Consider the following 14,224-nt stretch of genomic DNA (forward strand, 5'->3'; position numbering starts at 1 on the left):
GTCAGTTGGTGAAGTTGAATGGTTCTAATTGAACCCACCAGAGATCAAGTCTTGCTAAGTGCAAGACCCCGCATCATAAGGGATGAGGTTGATATTGTGCCTTCTTTTTCAAATAGAATTTGAAATTGATATATAAAACCCCCCATTAAAAAAAACAAAACACCCATTCTATGAACCCTTAATTGATTAAAATTATCACAATCTCAATAAATCCCCTAATCCCTTAAAACTTAAGATTAAATGGATGACACATCTAATCTATGAGAACCCCACAAAATAAGCACCATGGAAAAATTCCATGACAATGGAGAGCTATCTCGATTCATCTTTCTATAAAATGATAAGGTATTTCACACTGCTTGTAAAGAGAAGTAAAAGACCTACACATGTATACAACATTTTAATCTTTTTTCATCAAATTTGAAATACATAACCGCAATGGATAATTGTTGTAAACTGATTTACATGTCAAGGGGCTTCCTATGTATATTCTTTTAAAACCCTTATTTGAGGTATATTATACTTATATGGATTTAGTCACCCCTTTTAAAAGTCCAAGCACACCCAAGGTTACCATTCTAATGGTGCCACTACTATTTATTTTTGAATATATTTTCAAGCCTTCTCTTTACTGTTGCCCTAATGTATGGAGAGTCTTTGAACTCTTGCTTCACATATTTTACCATCTATTATTTCCATCAAATTATACAAACAATCATCTTAAACGTATAATGTTACTTCAACATATCTACAAAAAAATAAAAGATTGAAGAGAACCTTCTAATAATGTCAGTGAGCTTCATCATCTATGTCAAAGTAACAAGGGGATTGATCTTTGACCATATATCTCATCAATACATTAGTTAGCATGTGAGATATAAACTTAAAACGAATTCACAACTAATGGATTATTTAAAAATTGGAAGAAAGCAATATCAAATTCATTACAATAATGCTAATGTACTCCGTGATCACTAAAGGGTTTCTAAAAGGATTTGTTATGCTAAAGCCAAAACATCAATGCTTTAGTAGTTAGGAATTCACCTCTTGTTGTAATCCAAAATCAGAATTGGGAGGAATCCATCTAAATATTTACCTAATTTTTTATAATTACAAAAAAGAAAATTGGCCAATTGCATTATTTGCAAGAAGTTCTCCTTATTCGCTGTATTATCTAAAAAGTGTTATAATTTCAAGTCTTTGAATTTGACTTTTGCCTTACTTAGAATGTTGCTAAATTTGTAGCTCAAGTACCTCCTTTAACCATGACATCAATTAGCATAATTGAGTCCCCTCCATCATAATTTTCTTTATTATATTTCCAATAGACAATTTGAATATTTTCATTAGAACCAACACTTATGCTTTTGTTGGTTGTTTTCACCAAGAAGAATGCACATTCTCAAAATAAGCCATTTGATTTACCACTCCAACACAACTCAAATTGAAGAAACCAGTTGAGGGTATTCCCATCCACTTTTAACCTTTCCAGAAATGATTACCCCTATTATGAGAGACAAGTCAAATAACTTTCTATTACTTCAATTCTACTAGAAAACTCGCGTTGTTTACACATGACACACATTACCATAACAAGTGAATTTTGTATTGATTGAAACATTCAGGTCACAATACATGATTCATCTGGCTCTTGAAAAAATAAACACAAAGACATTTAATTTTATGTGAATTAAAAGTTTAGAATAGTGAAGTGGATGAAGAAAACAAGTAGGAAATGGTAACACTATATTACATTGTTCAATATGACTTAAGAGCATTGCGAAAAAACATATATAAGGGTTGAAAAACTAGAGAGAAAAATTGTGATAGCTCAACTAAGGCTTAGCTCCCAAATATCCATATATGAGACATACACATGAATGCTACTTAAGGAAGGGAATATTTGTATTTTTGGCATAATTAAAATGGTACTTTCATCCTTCAACGTCCAAGATTTGTTGACATCCTAATCAAATATAGAAAAACACTAAGAATTAATTCTTTTGTAAAATTATTTGAACATATATTAAAAAATTTAAGAAATCTGCTAAAAAAAATAAAAATCCTAAAAATATCTCTTGGTTTTCTAGTGAAGTCAATGGACCCTTGGTCTTCCGTTAGAATTGAATGGTTTTGATAAAGCCTAATAGAAATCAAATCTTGAATTGACATCATAATAAGATCCAAATTGTATGATGGGATGGATACTCCTTGAGTCTTTACTAAAAAAATTTAACTGAAATTCATCTAAATTTAATATAAAACCCTACATAAATTAAAAAATAAATAAAAATCAATCATAATATCAATAAATCCCCTAATCCCTAAAAATTGAGATTAAACGGTCGATATTTCTGATCTCTCAAAACCCCACAAAATAAGCACCATGAAAAAATTCCAGGACAATGGAGAGCTGTCTCAATTCAACTCTCAATTAAAATGATAAGGTATCTCAAACTGCTTGTAAAGAGAAGTAAAAGACCTACACGTGTATCTAAAATTTTCTGATCCTTTTTCGTCAAATTTCAGAGACATAACCTCGATCGATAAATGCTGTAAACCTATTTACGTGTCAAGGGGCTTCTATGTGTATCACTCTAAAACCCTCATTTGAGGTATATTCATTGTGTATCCATCCTCCATTCATTTACACACGCAGATAACAGGTACAGACAGGCAGGACCGATTGAATCCTTGACGGAAGCGATGGCTAATTTCAGAGGCGCTCCTACGCGTTATGGTTTCTTCCACTCGGTAAGGGCTGAAACCCTAATTTCAAGATATGTAAACATTGTATATTCCCATGCCCATGGAGTCCAACATTCATTCTGTTAGTCTTATTTTTGATATTTATTCACCATACCTATCTCGTTTTTGCATATATTCGTTGTGCGTACTCTCATTTTGACCTAAAATCACTCTGGCTGCGCCCATTTCGATCTTTTTTAGCTGTCTATTCTCACACATATTCAATGTATTTACTCATATCTTTATTTGTCTTGTATGCACCCGTTTACGATGTACATCATGTCATATACTATCCGTTAGCTTAATTTTACATCCTTTCTGCGTTGACGCATATTGGTTGCGTATACACACATTTCTGACATGTTTATTTGCATTGCCCTCTATTTGACATATATTCGTTGCATAGACTCATTTTGCTTAATTTTACATTTTTTCTGTGTTGTAGGCGTCGCCGCCAATGAGTGGAGGGTTTATGGATCAGGGCCCCCGCCAAATGAAGGGGGAGGAGGAAGAATCTCCGCCATCGCAGAATTTGTGGGTGGGCAATGTGTCCGCCGACGTTACGGAGACTATGCTGAAGGAAACTTTCGCAAAATTTGGAGATATTGATAACATAACGGCGTATCCTCAACGGAACTATGCGTTTGTGTATTTTAAGCATATCGAGCATGCAATAGCTGCAAAGGAGGGCCTGCAAGGTGTCCCTCTGGGCGGCAGCAATCTAAAAATCGAGTTTTCTCGGGCTGTAAGTCAATCAAACCCTAATTTGAATATGAATTACTCTGAGCCTTGTCTTGGGAAGAGAATTATTTTTTAATGTACATATATCTTTGCTTGCCTGGAGAATCAAATTTTTTAAAGATCTTTTAGTAACCTTTACCAAGTGCTTTCTGAAACATTATTTTTCTCCGAATTAAACGTCCAATTTATTTTCTGTTTGTGCTTTGGTAGATTATTATAGTTGTGTACCCTTTGGCTTAAAAGATGCTACAGATGGGTATCTCAACAAAGTTGTCCGAAACGTTCACTAAGGCTTTTATGTCGTACCCAGCAAGTAGGGTTTGGTAATTAAGGCTATAGTACGTTATCGTACTTAAGGCTATTTTAGTAATCTATCATCTTTTAGGGATTTAAACGTGGTGTTACACTATTTTGATACTTACAATATGGCATCAGGGGTTTGAACCCTGGAATCCACCATAATGTTCTCTATCATTTGGTTCCTTTAAAATCAACTTTGATCTAGTGTTCTTATTTAATTAATTTTAAGCCTCTGTTACCAGGTTGTGTTGGAACCTTCACCTAACTTGGTTGGTCGTGACCAGTTATGGATATCGGTTTGGGTTGGGGCTTGTGGATTTGGTCCAGGTACATGACCCTGGATGAACCTGGACTGGGTATGGATCTTGCTCCAGGTCTGCAGTTGCATGGATTTTCCAAGTTCAGCTGCACTGATATAGGCCATTTTGTTTTAATATAATCATTTGACAATTGACATGAATTATCAATATTCAGTTGCTGTCTGTATTTCATTCTGTACTTTATGTGCAAATTATGTAATAACTATAATATATATACATATGCAGATATATGTATATATATTTATTATTTGTGTATAATATTAATGGCCAAACGCATTTGTACGAAACCAAGGATTTGTTTGGGAAAGTGCAACCCAATCCTGAGCTGGCATCTTAGCTTTAAACTTTAGTTTGGCTAGGGAAATGTGTTAAAACTCTGGAATATGTGGTGTATCTTGGTGATTGTTTAGCCTTGCAAACCCTAATTTGTACGAGGAAATTCACTAATTTACTTTTGAATTGCTACCCTTTTTAGTATCTTTGAATTAATTTTATTCATTAAATCTTTTTTTGCCTGTTTTGCTTGTAGATCTTTGCTTTCTTTTGCTTGGTAGAACTGGGTTGATGTTATGGACAACTTTAATGAGTTGGTAGGCAGGCTTTGGCTATAATCATAAGATTTGTAAACATGGAAAATGTTTGAATGTCCCAATTATCACATCCTAAATATCTGTAAGCAATTTTATGTATTGAGTAACCCCTTAAGATTTGTAAAAATAACGTATGCTCAAGTTTACACCAGAATCTATTATTTTAGTTTTTTTATAAATGGATTAGTTTTAATTTTGAAACTTATCATTATGTGATAACCTTGTGACATGTGCACTGGACTATGATCCCACCATATATGGGGACTGGATTTGAATATGGTTCATGTTCTATGAGTTTGCCCATCAAAATTATGCTAAAGCATCCCTGGACTGTTGAATCTGAGTCTGAGTAAATTTATTTCAATTGTTATGCTGAAAGATAAATGTTATTGTTTGCAGTTACTCGAAGTGTTCTCAGGACAAACCCATACTTATGGTTTTTCTCTGTCATTTTAACTTAAAAACAAAATAATGATAATGAATGTTTTGATTTTCAGCTTGACTGGCATTTGCTATTACCATGCTAACTGATATCTTTGGTTTTTTGATGATTTAAGTGTCGTGCAACAGCATAGATAGGTTTTTAGAAGTATGGGAATTTGCTCGTGGGTTCTTAAGATGATGTGATTGTTTGGAGATGTTATGAAATTTTGTGATCTAGATCTTGATATAGTGAAGGAGAATTATAAAACAATATTCTGATATATAAAGGTGTTTGTTATGGAAAGACAAGTTATCTTTAAGTGTCACCTTCAAACTGACTTAACAATTTTAAAACTAACTGAACTAACTTACCCAGATAAAAAATTCTGCTATTAGTCAGATGGAAACAGAACCGTATTGAACTGGTATATCCAACCGAATCAGAGACGAGGTTGCCTCTATCGTTACCATGGTTTGCAGGAGTATCCAACTTGATGCAAAGGGTTCATGCAGGTGTGGAAGGTCATTTAGGAAATATTTAGTATATACAAATGAGAATCATAGAAAAATATTGGGAAGGTATGGATGTACATGAATTTGTGGAACATCCTGCAAGTACATTCTCTTAGGTGGACAACAGAACCTTTGACTAAAACCTCTTCCAAAACAAGATTGTTGAATTGGTCGGGTAGTAGAGAATGCTTGTGCATGCCATTTGAAAGTTGTATTTGGTATTTGACATTTGTAGAATGAGGTTGTTGAATGAAGTCTATAAGTATAAATATAACTTGTAAAGAAGGGTTCAGATCAGACAAGCCTGCAAGAATAAATTTAACTTGTAAAGAAAGGTTAAGATCAGACATGCCCGTGAGAATGTTGGCAATGGTATTTGTAGCTAATTTTGTCATCATCAAGTTGAAATTGAGTGGAAGATGTTTGACTAGGAGAAATTTGAAATATGACAACTATGTCTTATAAAATTATTTTTATCAACATCAAGTTGAAATCGATTGGAAGAAATTGGTTTATGAGTATTTGTTGAAATATGATGATTAGGTAATGTAAAAATAAACAGAGTCCAAAGGAAAATGGTTTAAGTAGCTTGCTTTTCACTTTTTAGGAGATTTGATAGATTGCTTTCTTGGTTAATGGTAAAGGCATTTAAAATATAGACTTCGAAGACATGCATTTTCAATGCCTTCACAACAGCTAATTTTTTTTAGTTTCTTTCATGCATAATAAATTGTAAGTGTAGTATGGTTACAACTTAGAATTAGTTTTGTTATGCCGAAGGTGTGTTATACTTACATATGGATGCAAAAATGTGATGTGACATGTTTGTGACACTTAAATGTATGAAAAGCAAAAAAACCTTTTTATTATAATTTTTTTAATTTCAATTTGTTTATCTATGCAATCAATTAACTTTGTAATTATCTCAATCTAATATTATTAATCGTGGGGGATTGAAATTGTCCCTAATAAAGTCCACTTTTTTTCTCAAGAATAAAGATAAGAAGGAATATAAAATAAAAATATAATAATAATAATTTGGTAGTATAAAAATAATAATATATTAAAACATAATATTATAGCCATATCTTAATAATAATTTAATATTAATCATAACATCATAATATAATAATAATAATTTAATATTAATTACAATATGATAATATAATAAATTTTTAAGTGGAATAATGAACAAATATGATATCTTTTGATGTACTTATATTTCTCTAAAGTTAGGTATGGTAGTTATAGTTATTAGTGTTGAAATATGTAGCTAGAATCGGATTCTAGTTTAAGTTATTCATGTAATTGGGCTGGGCCCCATTGTAACTTATAATAATAGGGCAGGCCCTATTTGGGCGTTCAACTTATGTATTATGTAATTGTTATGGGGCAAGACCTATCAAATATGTAGCTTGTAATTAGACCTTGACCTATATAGTTGTAACGTGTAAAACTCTTGGCATAATATTCTTGCAAGCCGACTTGGGAAAGTTAAAGGGCTAAGTCGCCTATAAATACAAGGCATCAATCATTATTCACATACATCATCTCTCACTCAGCGAATATATCCTATCAGTGAACTACTTCTGAGATCAGCGAAGTACAAGCAAGGTCAGCGAACTGTTGCATATACAAGTGAATTATATCTGCACTGGCAAAACCGTCTAAGGCAGCGAATTGGAGTTCTCAAGCTGGGCGATCATCCTCAAGGTTGAGCGAATACCATCATAGGCTGCCGAACTTGTTCAAGGGCTTGTGAAGTATGTCAAGGCTGCCGAATTCTGTCTCAGATTGACAGTGACCTGCATATACACTTTGTCTTCCAGATTGAGATAAGTTTTGATATATGCTCTAGAAGGGTTAAATTGTAATCTGGTTCTGCACCTATTAGTAATCGGATCTGAGTTATTCTTGCTGGGTTTTTCATCTCCAAGAGGGAGGTTTTCCCAGGGTACTGCTGTGTTCTTGTGTGTTATGCTGTTATGTGCTTGCTTTACCTTGCATTCTTATTTTCTGCTAATTTCTGCTAATCTGATTACCAAAAACTAACAATTAGAATAATTAATTCTTTTAGTCAGTCACCTTTTTAGTGGTTCTATTAATGGTCATTTAGTTAGTCATTTAGCTTTTTAGTTTGTTATCTTAGTTGTCGACTTATTTAGCTTTTTAGTTCGTTTAGTCTCTTAAGTGCAACTATTGTTTCTTTTATAAGAACGCATAGTTTGCTTTTTAGTGTTTAGCTTTTTAGCTTTATTTAGCGTTTTAAGCGTTTTAGCTTCATGTTGAAGCGTTAGATTAACAGTTCGTTCTTTTTAGAACACCGTCTTGTAATTCCTTTATATACGGTTCTATATTCGTGATTAATTTATCCGATTATTCAAACTTCAAAGGTCATTCAATTATTTTTCGTGGTATTAGAGCAAGTCGATGGGCTTTTTCAAAGTTTGGCATAGCCTCTTTACTTGGATATTATTTCCATAATTTTTTTTAAGAGATTTTTTTATGAAAAATATCTGAATTGAAGAGAAAATTGCGAGCTAGGGTTTTGGTATTTTTTTGCAGATCGTGGGCGGATTTTTTTGAGCCGCGAGCTAGGTTCGGGAGGATCTCTACGTTTTTTTATCTGAATTCTTGTTCGAGGGTTTTCTCTTTCAAAAATCACAGGTTTAGGTTACTATTTTTTCCATTGGCGGTGCGACAATCATCAAGGTTTTTCTGAGATTTCGTGGTGCCATTTTTTGGCTTTTCATGGGTTTGTAGTGTCGACATTTTTTGGCGTCACCTGAGAGATTTTTTTGTCATGATTTTTTCCTCGTTTTTGGTAGCTGAGCAATTTTGTAGGTCAGTTTTTTTTGGCGCCATGTTTTGCGCGATTTTCACGTTTTTCTTGAGCGCGACTGTCTGCTTCTTGCGATTTTCTTTTGACTAGGGTTTTCCAATTTTTTTTTCCCTCTGTGACTACACGATGAGATTTTCAATTTTTTTCCAGGCACAGAGCTCAATCTGCGCAACACGACAATCCTCTTCGTGATTTTCGTGATTTTTTTGTTGAATTTTGGCGTGCTGAGCGATGGAATTGCACGTTGGAAAGTTAGCTATGTGCCTATTTTTTTCTGACTTGCGTGACGGCTTTGTATTTCTGGCATTTTTTCTGGATTTTGTTGCGGCTTCCTATGCCCGTGTATGTTTTTAGACACTTGAGGGTGTTCTCTGTTTTGAGAGAGAAACTCTCGATCTGGCTTATTCTCTTCCACGTTTGTAGATTGAGGGGTGTTTATTTCTCTAGCGATTGGAAGAACCTTGTTCGCGATGGGTTTTGAGTGGATTTTATTACATGCTTTGTGGTCCCTGTTGGCTAGGGTTTTGGTAATTTTTTTTTCCTCAATTTTTTTTAATGGGTTTTTGTAACTTTACTCTTCAAAATTATTTTGGGTTTTGTTAATTTTTTACACAAAAAATCATCAGAGGGTTTTGCTTGATTTTCCCCTCAAAAATCAATGTTTTGCCGTACAACATTTTAGTGTTTTCATAATTTTTTCCTCAAAAATTGTTTTCTAGTTTTTACGATTTTTTCCTCAAAAATTGTTTGCAGGGTTTTTCAAAAATTGTTTGTTAGGTTCTCACGATTTTTTTCCTCAAAAATTGTTCATAGGGTTTATAATTTTTCCTTAAAAATTATGATATGTAATCTTGTAATTTCTTTATATACAGTTGTATATTTGTAATTAATTCATTTGATTATTCAACATCATTCAATTATTTTTCAATAGTTATATATATCATAATATAATATATATTACTGATTATAAAGTAATTAATAATGGAAAATAAAGTTTATCAAGATTTGTGTACTTGAGAGTAGAAATGTGTGAGGTGAAGAATTTTGATGAACACAACAACATCTATAGTACTCAAATTTAAATGAAATTGAAACCAAATGAGTTTCAAACAAAGCAATATTTTGCATTGTATTGGGATCCCCATGACATGGTTTGTAAGCATTTGAGGCCAAGTTAATTACATGTGGCAATGGCCTTGGTATTTTATGCTATCGATGAAAGAATGGTAGAAGGAAAAGAATAAGCATATTTGGAGTATGCGTTGAAGCGAAAATGGGACATTAATTTTGCATTGCATTTGTTAGGGTTAGAACATGGTTTTCCCTCTATCTTTGTGAAGAAGAATTTATGATATTTGTTTTCAATGTGGATTGATATTGTGTAATTTGAGGTATTTTTTTGTGAATATGATGACTGTGTTAGAGGTGTGTGGTATGCATCTCCCTTTGCAATGGCAAGTGAAAATAATGCAACTGACACATGTGATAAATGAGGCAATCGCAGTTACACAGAGGATACCAATGATGGAAAATACAACGATGTGGAATGGCGAAAAGCAATGAATGGATGAGATTTACAATCATCTTGCATTACTTCTCCTTAGCTTTTAACCCATTGATTTTAAATAATAGGTTGTTTGTTTCATATAGGGAACACCTTTGGTGTAAATATATAATAATGTTTACAAATGAAAGTACTAAAAAATAACATGTAAGTTTATAATATTTATCACACTTTTCATTGTTTTCAAATAGAAACAAAACAAAAGAATTAATGAAATAATGTACGATAGTTTTTCCAAAAGTAAAATAATGCATCAAATGAAAACAAATTAAATAATGCTGATAAAATAAATTAATTCTTAACCAAAAATTAAATTTTTTTCCCGTGTGTGTATGAAGTAATAAAATGGTTATAACAGTAAAATAAAATAGATCAAAACTAATATTTCTTGGAATTTTTTAGACATGTATTAAAGATATCTAGACCTTGGATTTCTTTCTAAGCTCTTTGAAGTCATTCTTAAGGTCACCATAGAATTGTGTTTAGGTCCATTTGTTGATCCATAAATAGGGTGCATACTCCATGTTCTAGTGCGCTTCAACATTGATCCTATTCATTATTCAACCTCAAGGTAAGTTGATTAAAAAAGTTATGATATTGTTATGAAAGTGTAGAAAAACAATCATATGGTAGCATGTCCAGCCGTATAAGTGTGCTTAGAATGCAATTAAGTATATAATGACAATTAAATAAGCATAAAAGTAAGAAACAACAACATGGACCCAAGAAGCTCAATTTGGGTGAGAATTGCAAAAGACTTAGTGTTAAAACTATACAAGTCACTATCTAAAGAGTTGTTACAAATGGTTCACCGTATTTTCAATTCCTTCATGATCACTCTCTCGCAAGAAAAGAAATGTCCAAACATGATGCAATTCCTCAGTCTGTTGTGACACTTTATCAATCACACTAACACCTCACTCTGATTGATAGGATGAAGCAGCAATAGATCGACCCAACCAATTTTGCAAGAACAATAAGAAATGTATTGCCATGTTTTTAACAAAATGACTTGCTTTGGAGGCTTATAATTATATAAAAAAGAGAAGGAAGGGGATGTAGAGAAGCAGCCAAAAAGATTTTGGAAATTGAAACCGAGGAATTAGGAATGCTTCAGCTTCCCAAAGCATCACATAATCTCTCGTTGTCCAGTCTAGGGTGGCAATAACAATATTTGAACCCATAAAGATATTAGAGTTTTAAGATTCTTCGATGTGTTGTCCCTCTTCAAATATGGCATTTTATTTTTCTGAGGGTTATGAGTTAGACCATCATGTTGTATGTTAGTTGCTGGTTTTGGCCTTTCAATACACTTGTTGTGGGTTGATTGTAATATCAGATTTTGATTTAATTTGTGCATCTTAAATCAACATAAATTTTCGATTTGAATAGGTAAATATAACATAATTGTATTGCAAGAATGTGTAGAAATGGTTATTTCTGCTAGTAATGTCTTGTCTTCAATTATGTTCATCACACTTCTCTTTTGTTAATTTCGATTCTTTTACCTGTGGTTGTTAGTTGGATGCATTTGGCTTTTGTGCACTTGGATGCATGTGTCTAGCCAAAGCTTTTGTCAACATATCAACTAATATGTTTCTGTTGGATTATTCCTTTTCAAATTTCTCTAGACCATTGTACACATAATTGGGTTCAACTCAAACGTGGGGGACCAATAACTTTTGACTCAACAAAAACTCGACGACTTAAAAATTACTTAAATTTATTTAAAACACAAAATTTATACAAATTTCAGTTACAAAATGTATCTAATGAATATCCAAAACATTGGGGAAGTCTTTTCTATTAGATTTGAATACAAATGAAGTCTGAAATTACATCATCGTGTGGATAGTATAGCTACCTAATAATTATTTTGAACCTATGATGATTGTTTTTGAAAATTATCATCATAAATTGCATATTTAGGTAGTTAAAATTACAAGGTAGTCTTGAAGGATCACCACAATCTGCTGCTGCTACTAAGTCTTCTTCATTTTGCTAGTCTGCAATCTTCTGCTTCAGCAGTTGGATTACTATTTTCTACTTCTCCAATGCTTGATGATCTGCAATTTTGCTGGATGTCCTGATTGGGTTGGTTCTATAGTCAGGATCATACTACAAGTGCACTTGCCGCATAACAAAGGTCAATTGCAGTGACTCTTAAGTGTTTTGTATTGCTGCAAGTTTCTAGTCAGGCACATGTTGCAAGTGCAGTTGCAGAAAAGAGGTCATTTGTATTGATTCTTAAGAGTATTTTGTATTATTGCAAGTGCACTTGCATCGAAGAAAAATCCCTCGACAGTATTGCAAGCATGTTGTTTGCCGCTGCAGGTGAATTGGTAACATTCTGATGGATATTTGGAATTTGTAATGCTCTGCCAAGCAACCCAAGAGGATATGAGCAAATTACACTAGGAAAACATGGAAATATTTTTTTTTTAAAAGTAATTAAGTGTGAACATTCATAACATAAGTAAGAATTAAGCTCTAACTTAAGATAAGGTCGGTTGATAAACGATTACACACAAGTGGAAGGCTTCAACATCTGAAAAGCCAAAGGACAAGGGTAGAGGTCTACCAAGCGCTAAGGAAGGGTCTAAGAGGTTTTTTTTAATCTAGCAATCTATATTATTTTGGGCAATTATGATTGCTGCCCATGAAACGCCTGTAAAAATAGTGTCTATTAAGTTTCCCATTAAAAAGCCTTCTTGTGGGATGTTTGTCATGCCAGGCAATTTAGAATCCCTAAGCCCAAAATGTGGTTGGCAAAGGATATTGTGAATTATTCACGTATTACTCATTTTTGAGATTTGATTTTGTCATGCCAGGCAATTTAGAATCCCTAAACCCAAAATGTGGTTGGCAAATGATATTGTGAATTAGTCACGTATTACTCATTTTTGAGATTTGATTGCACGTTTTATTTTTTTCAATTCTTACATCTTTGTCAGTTATTTAAATTATTCTAGTAATTTCATATGTTCAATTCACAAGTTATCTGTTGATTTGGTGTACTTTCCCCCTTGCACAACCTTTTTTGGTGGTGTTGGTTGAGCGGTTTTGTTGCTTGGTATATATTTTTTATGCATATGATCTTGGGGAGGGTTCATTTGTCTGTTTGTGGCCATGCTCTTGGCCTCTGCTGATACCTGAAATTGTTTTTGGGAACGGAACCAGGTTGTCTTGCCTTTTTTTTCCTCTCGTGTATAAATTTTGATCTACACCATTTCTTCTATTATTCTTTGATCCATCTTTTTTAAGCCTATGTAATGTCCCCTTTTTAAAATGGGATTATAATAATAAAAAAATAGAAAATAAAAATAAATATAAAGTAAAAATAAATATAAAATGTAATATAATTATAAAATTTAAAATTAAAGTAATTTTATCAAAAGTCAAGGGTCATGTGAATTGACTGTATATAAGAGACACCAAACAAGGAGAATTAATCACCATACGAATAATACATCTTTATTATCTGATTATTACTTATTTGTAGCAAGGAACTGGCGTCATGTCTCTGCAAATAAAAGGAATTGCAACTATATAAATAGGGTTGCAGCCACAAAACTCGGGTGATGACAGCAGGGCCTAGCCAAAAAAAAAAGAAAAAAAAAAGAGTACAAGAGCATTTCAATATGGGTAGTCAACCTGGATTAATGGAATTAAAAGTTGTAGCAGTTTAATTCAAAGTGTTGACTGAGATAAAGTGGGGGCAACATTTATCAAATAGCATATTAATTAAATAAACCAAGCAGTGGTTAGGGAGGAGCATTGACTCATTATGAAGGGCAGTTATTTCCTATGGAAGAATGCATCCATTTGAAAGAAAGGGATATGATCCCCTAGTGATAGACGGTATAAAAGGAAAGGAGTTTCGTTTGTGGAAGGCATTCAATAATGGATGGATCATGCATAAATGAAGAAAGAATGAAGGAATCAGAATTGAGTAAGAGCAGAAATAAATATATTATAGCAGCAACTAGATCAAAAGATAAATCTGTGAATATAGAATTATAGGCATATTTTTATATGTTCATGCCATAGAGATACTTGCAGATATTTTTGATCTTTATGAGCAATCTAAATGTTTCTTATTATTATAACATGTAATGGAAGATATGTATGGTAATCCATTCTGAATTTAGAGAAATAGATTGTAAATAGGAAGGATGGCCAG

General features: G+C 32.9%; 1 protein-coding gene across 3 annotated transcripts in view; it reads left to right on the forward strand.

The window, feature by feature from the left end:
* The first annotated feature begins 2,329 nt into the window (after positions 1-2,329).
* Positions 2,330-14,224, forward strand: part of LOC131049070 (flowering time control protein FPA) — a 45,191-nt gene continuing 33,296 nt past the window's right edge. For 2 of the 3 annotated variants that reach the window (XM_057983081.2, XM_057983082.2), the window contains exons 1-2: positions 2,331-2,754; positions 3,194-3,493. In XM_057983081.2, coding sequence (XP_057839064.2) covers positions 2,707-2,754; positions 3,194-3,493 — 348 coding nt within the window. In that variant the 5' untranslated portion in view covers positions 2,331-2,706. Of the gene's footprint in view, positions 2,755-3,193; positions 3,494-14,224 lie in introns of all 3 variants that reach the window. The other variant, XM_057983083.2, reaches the window with a different exon arrangement.

This window comes from Cryptomeria japonica, chromosome 4, assembly GCF_030272615.1.
Source record: "Cryptomeria japonica chromosome 4, Sugi_1.0, whole genome shotgun sequence".
NCBI lineage: Eukaryota > Viridiplantae > Streptophyta > Pinopsida > Cupressales > Cupressaceae > Cryptomeria > Cryptomeria japonica.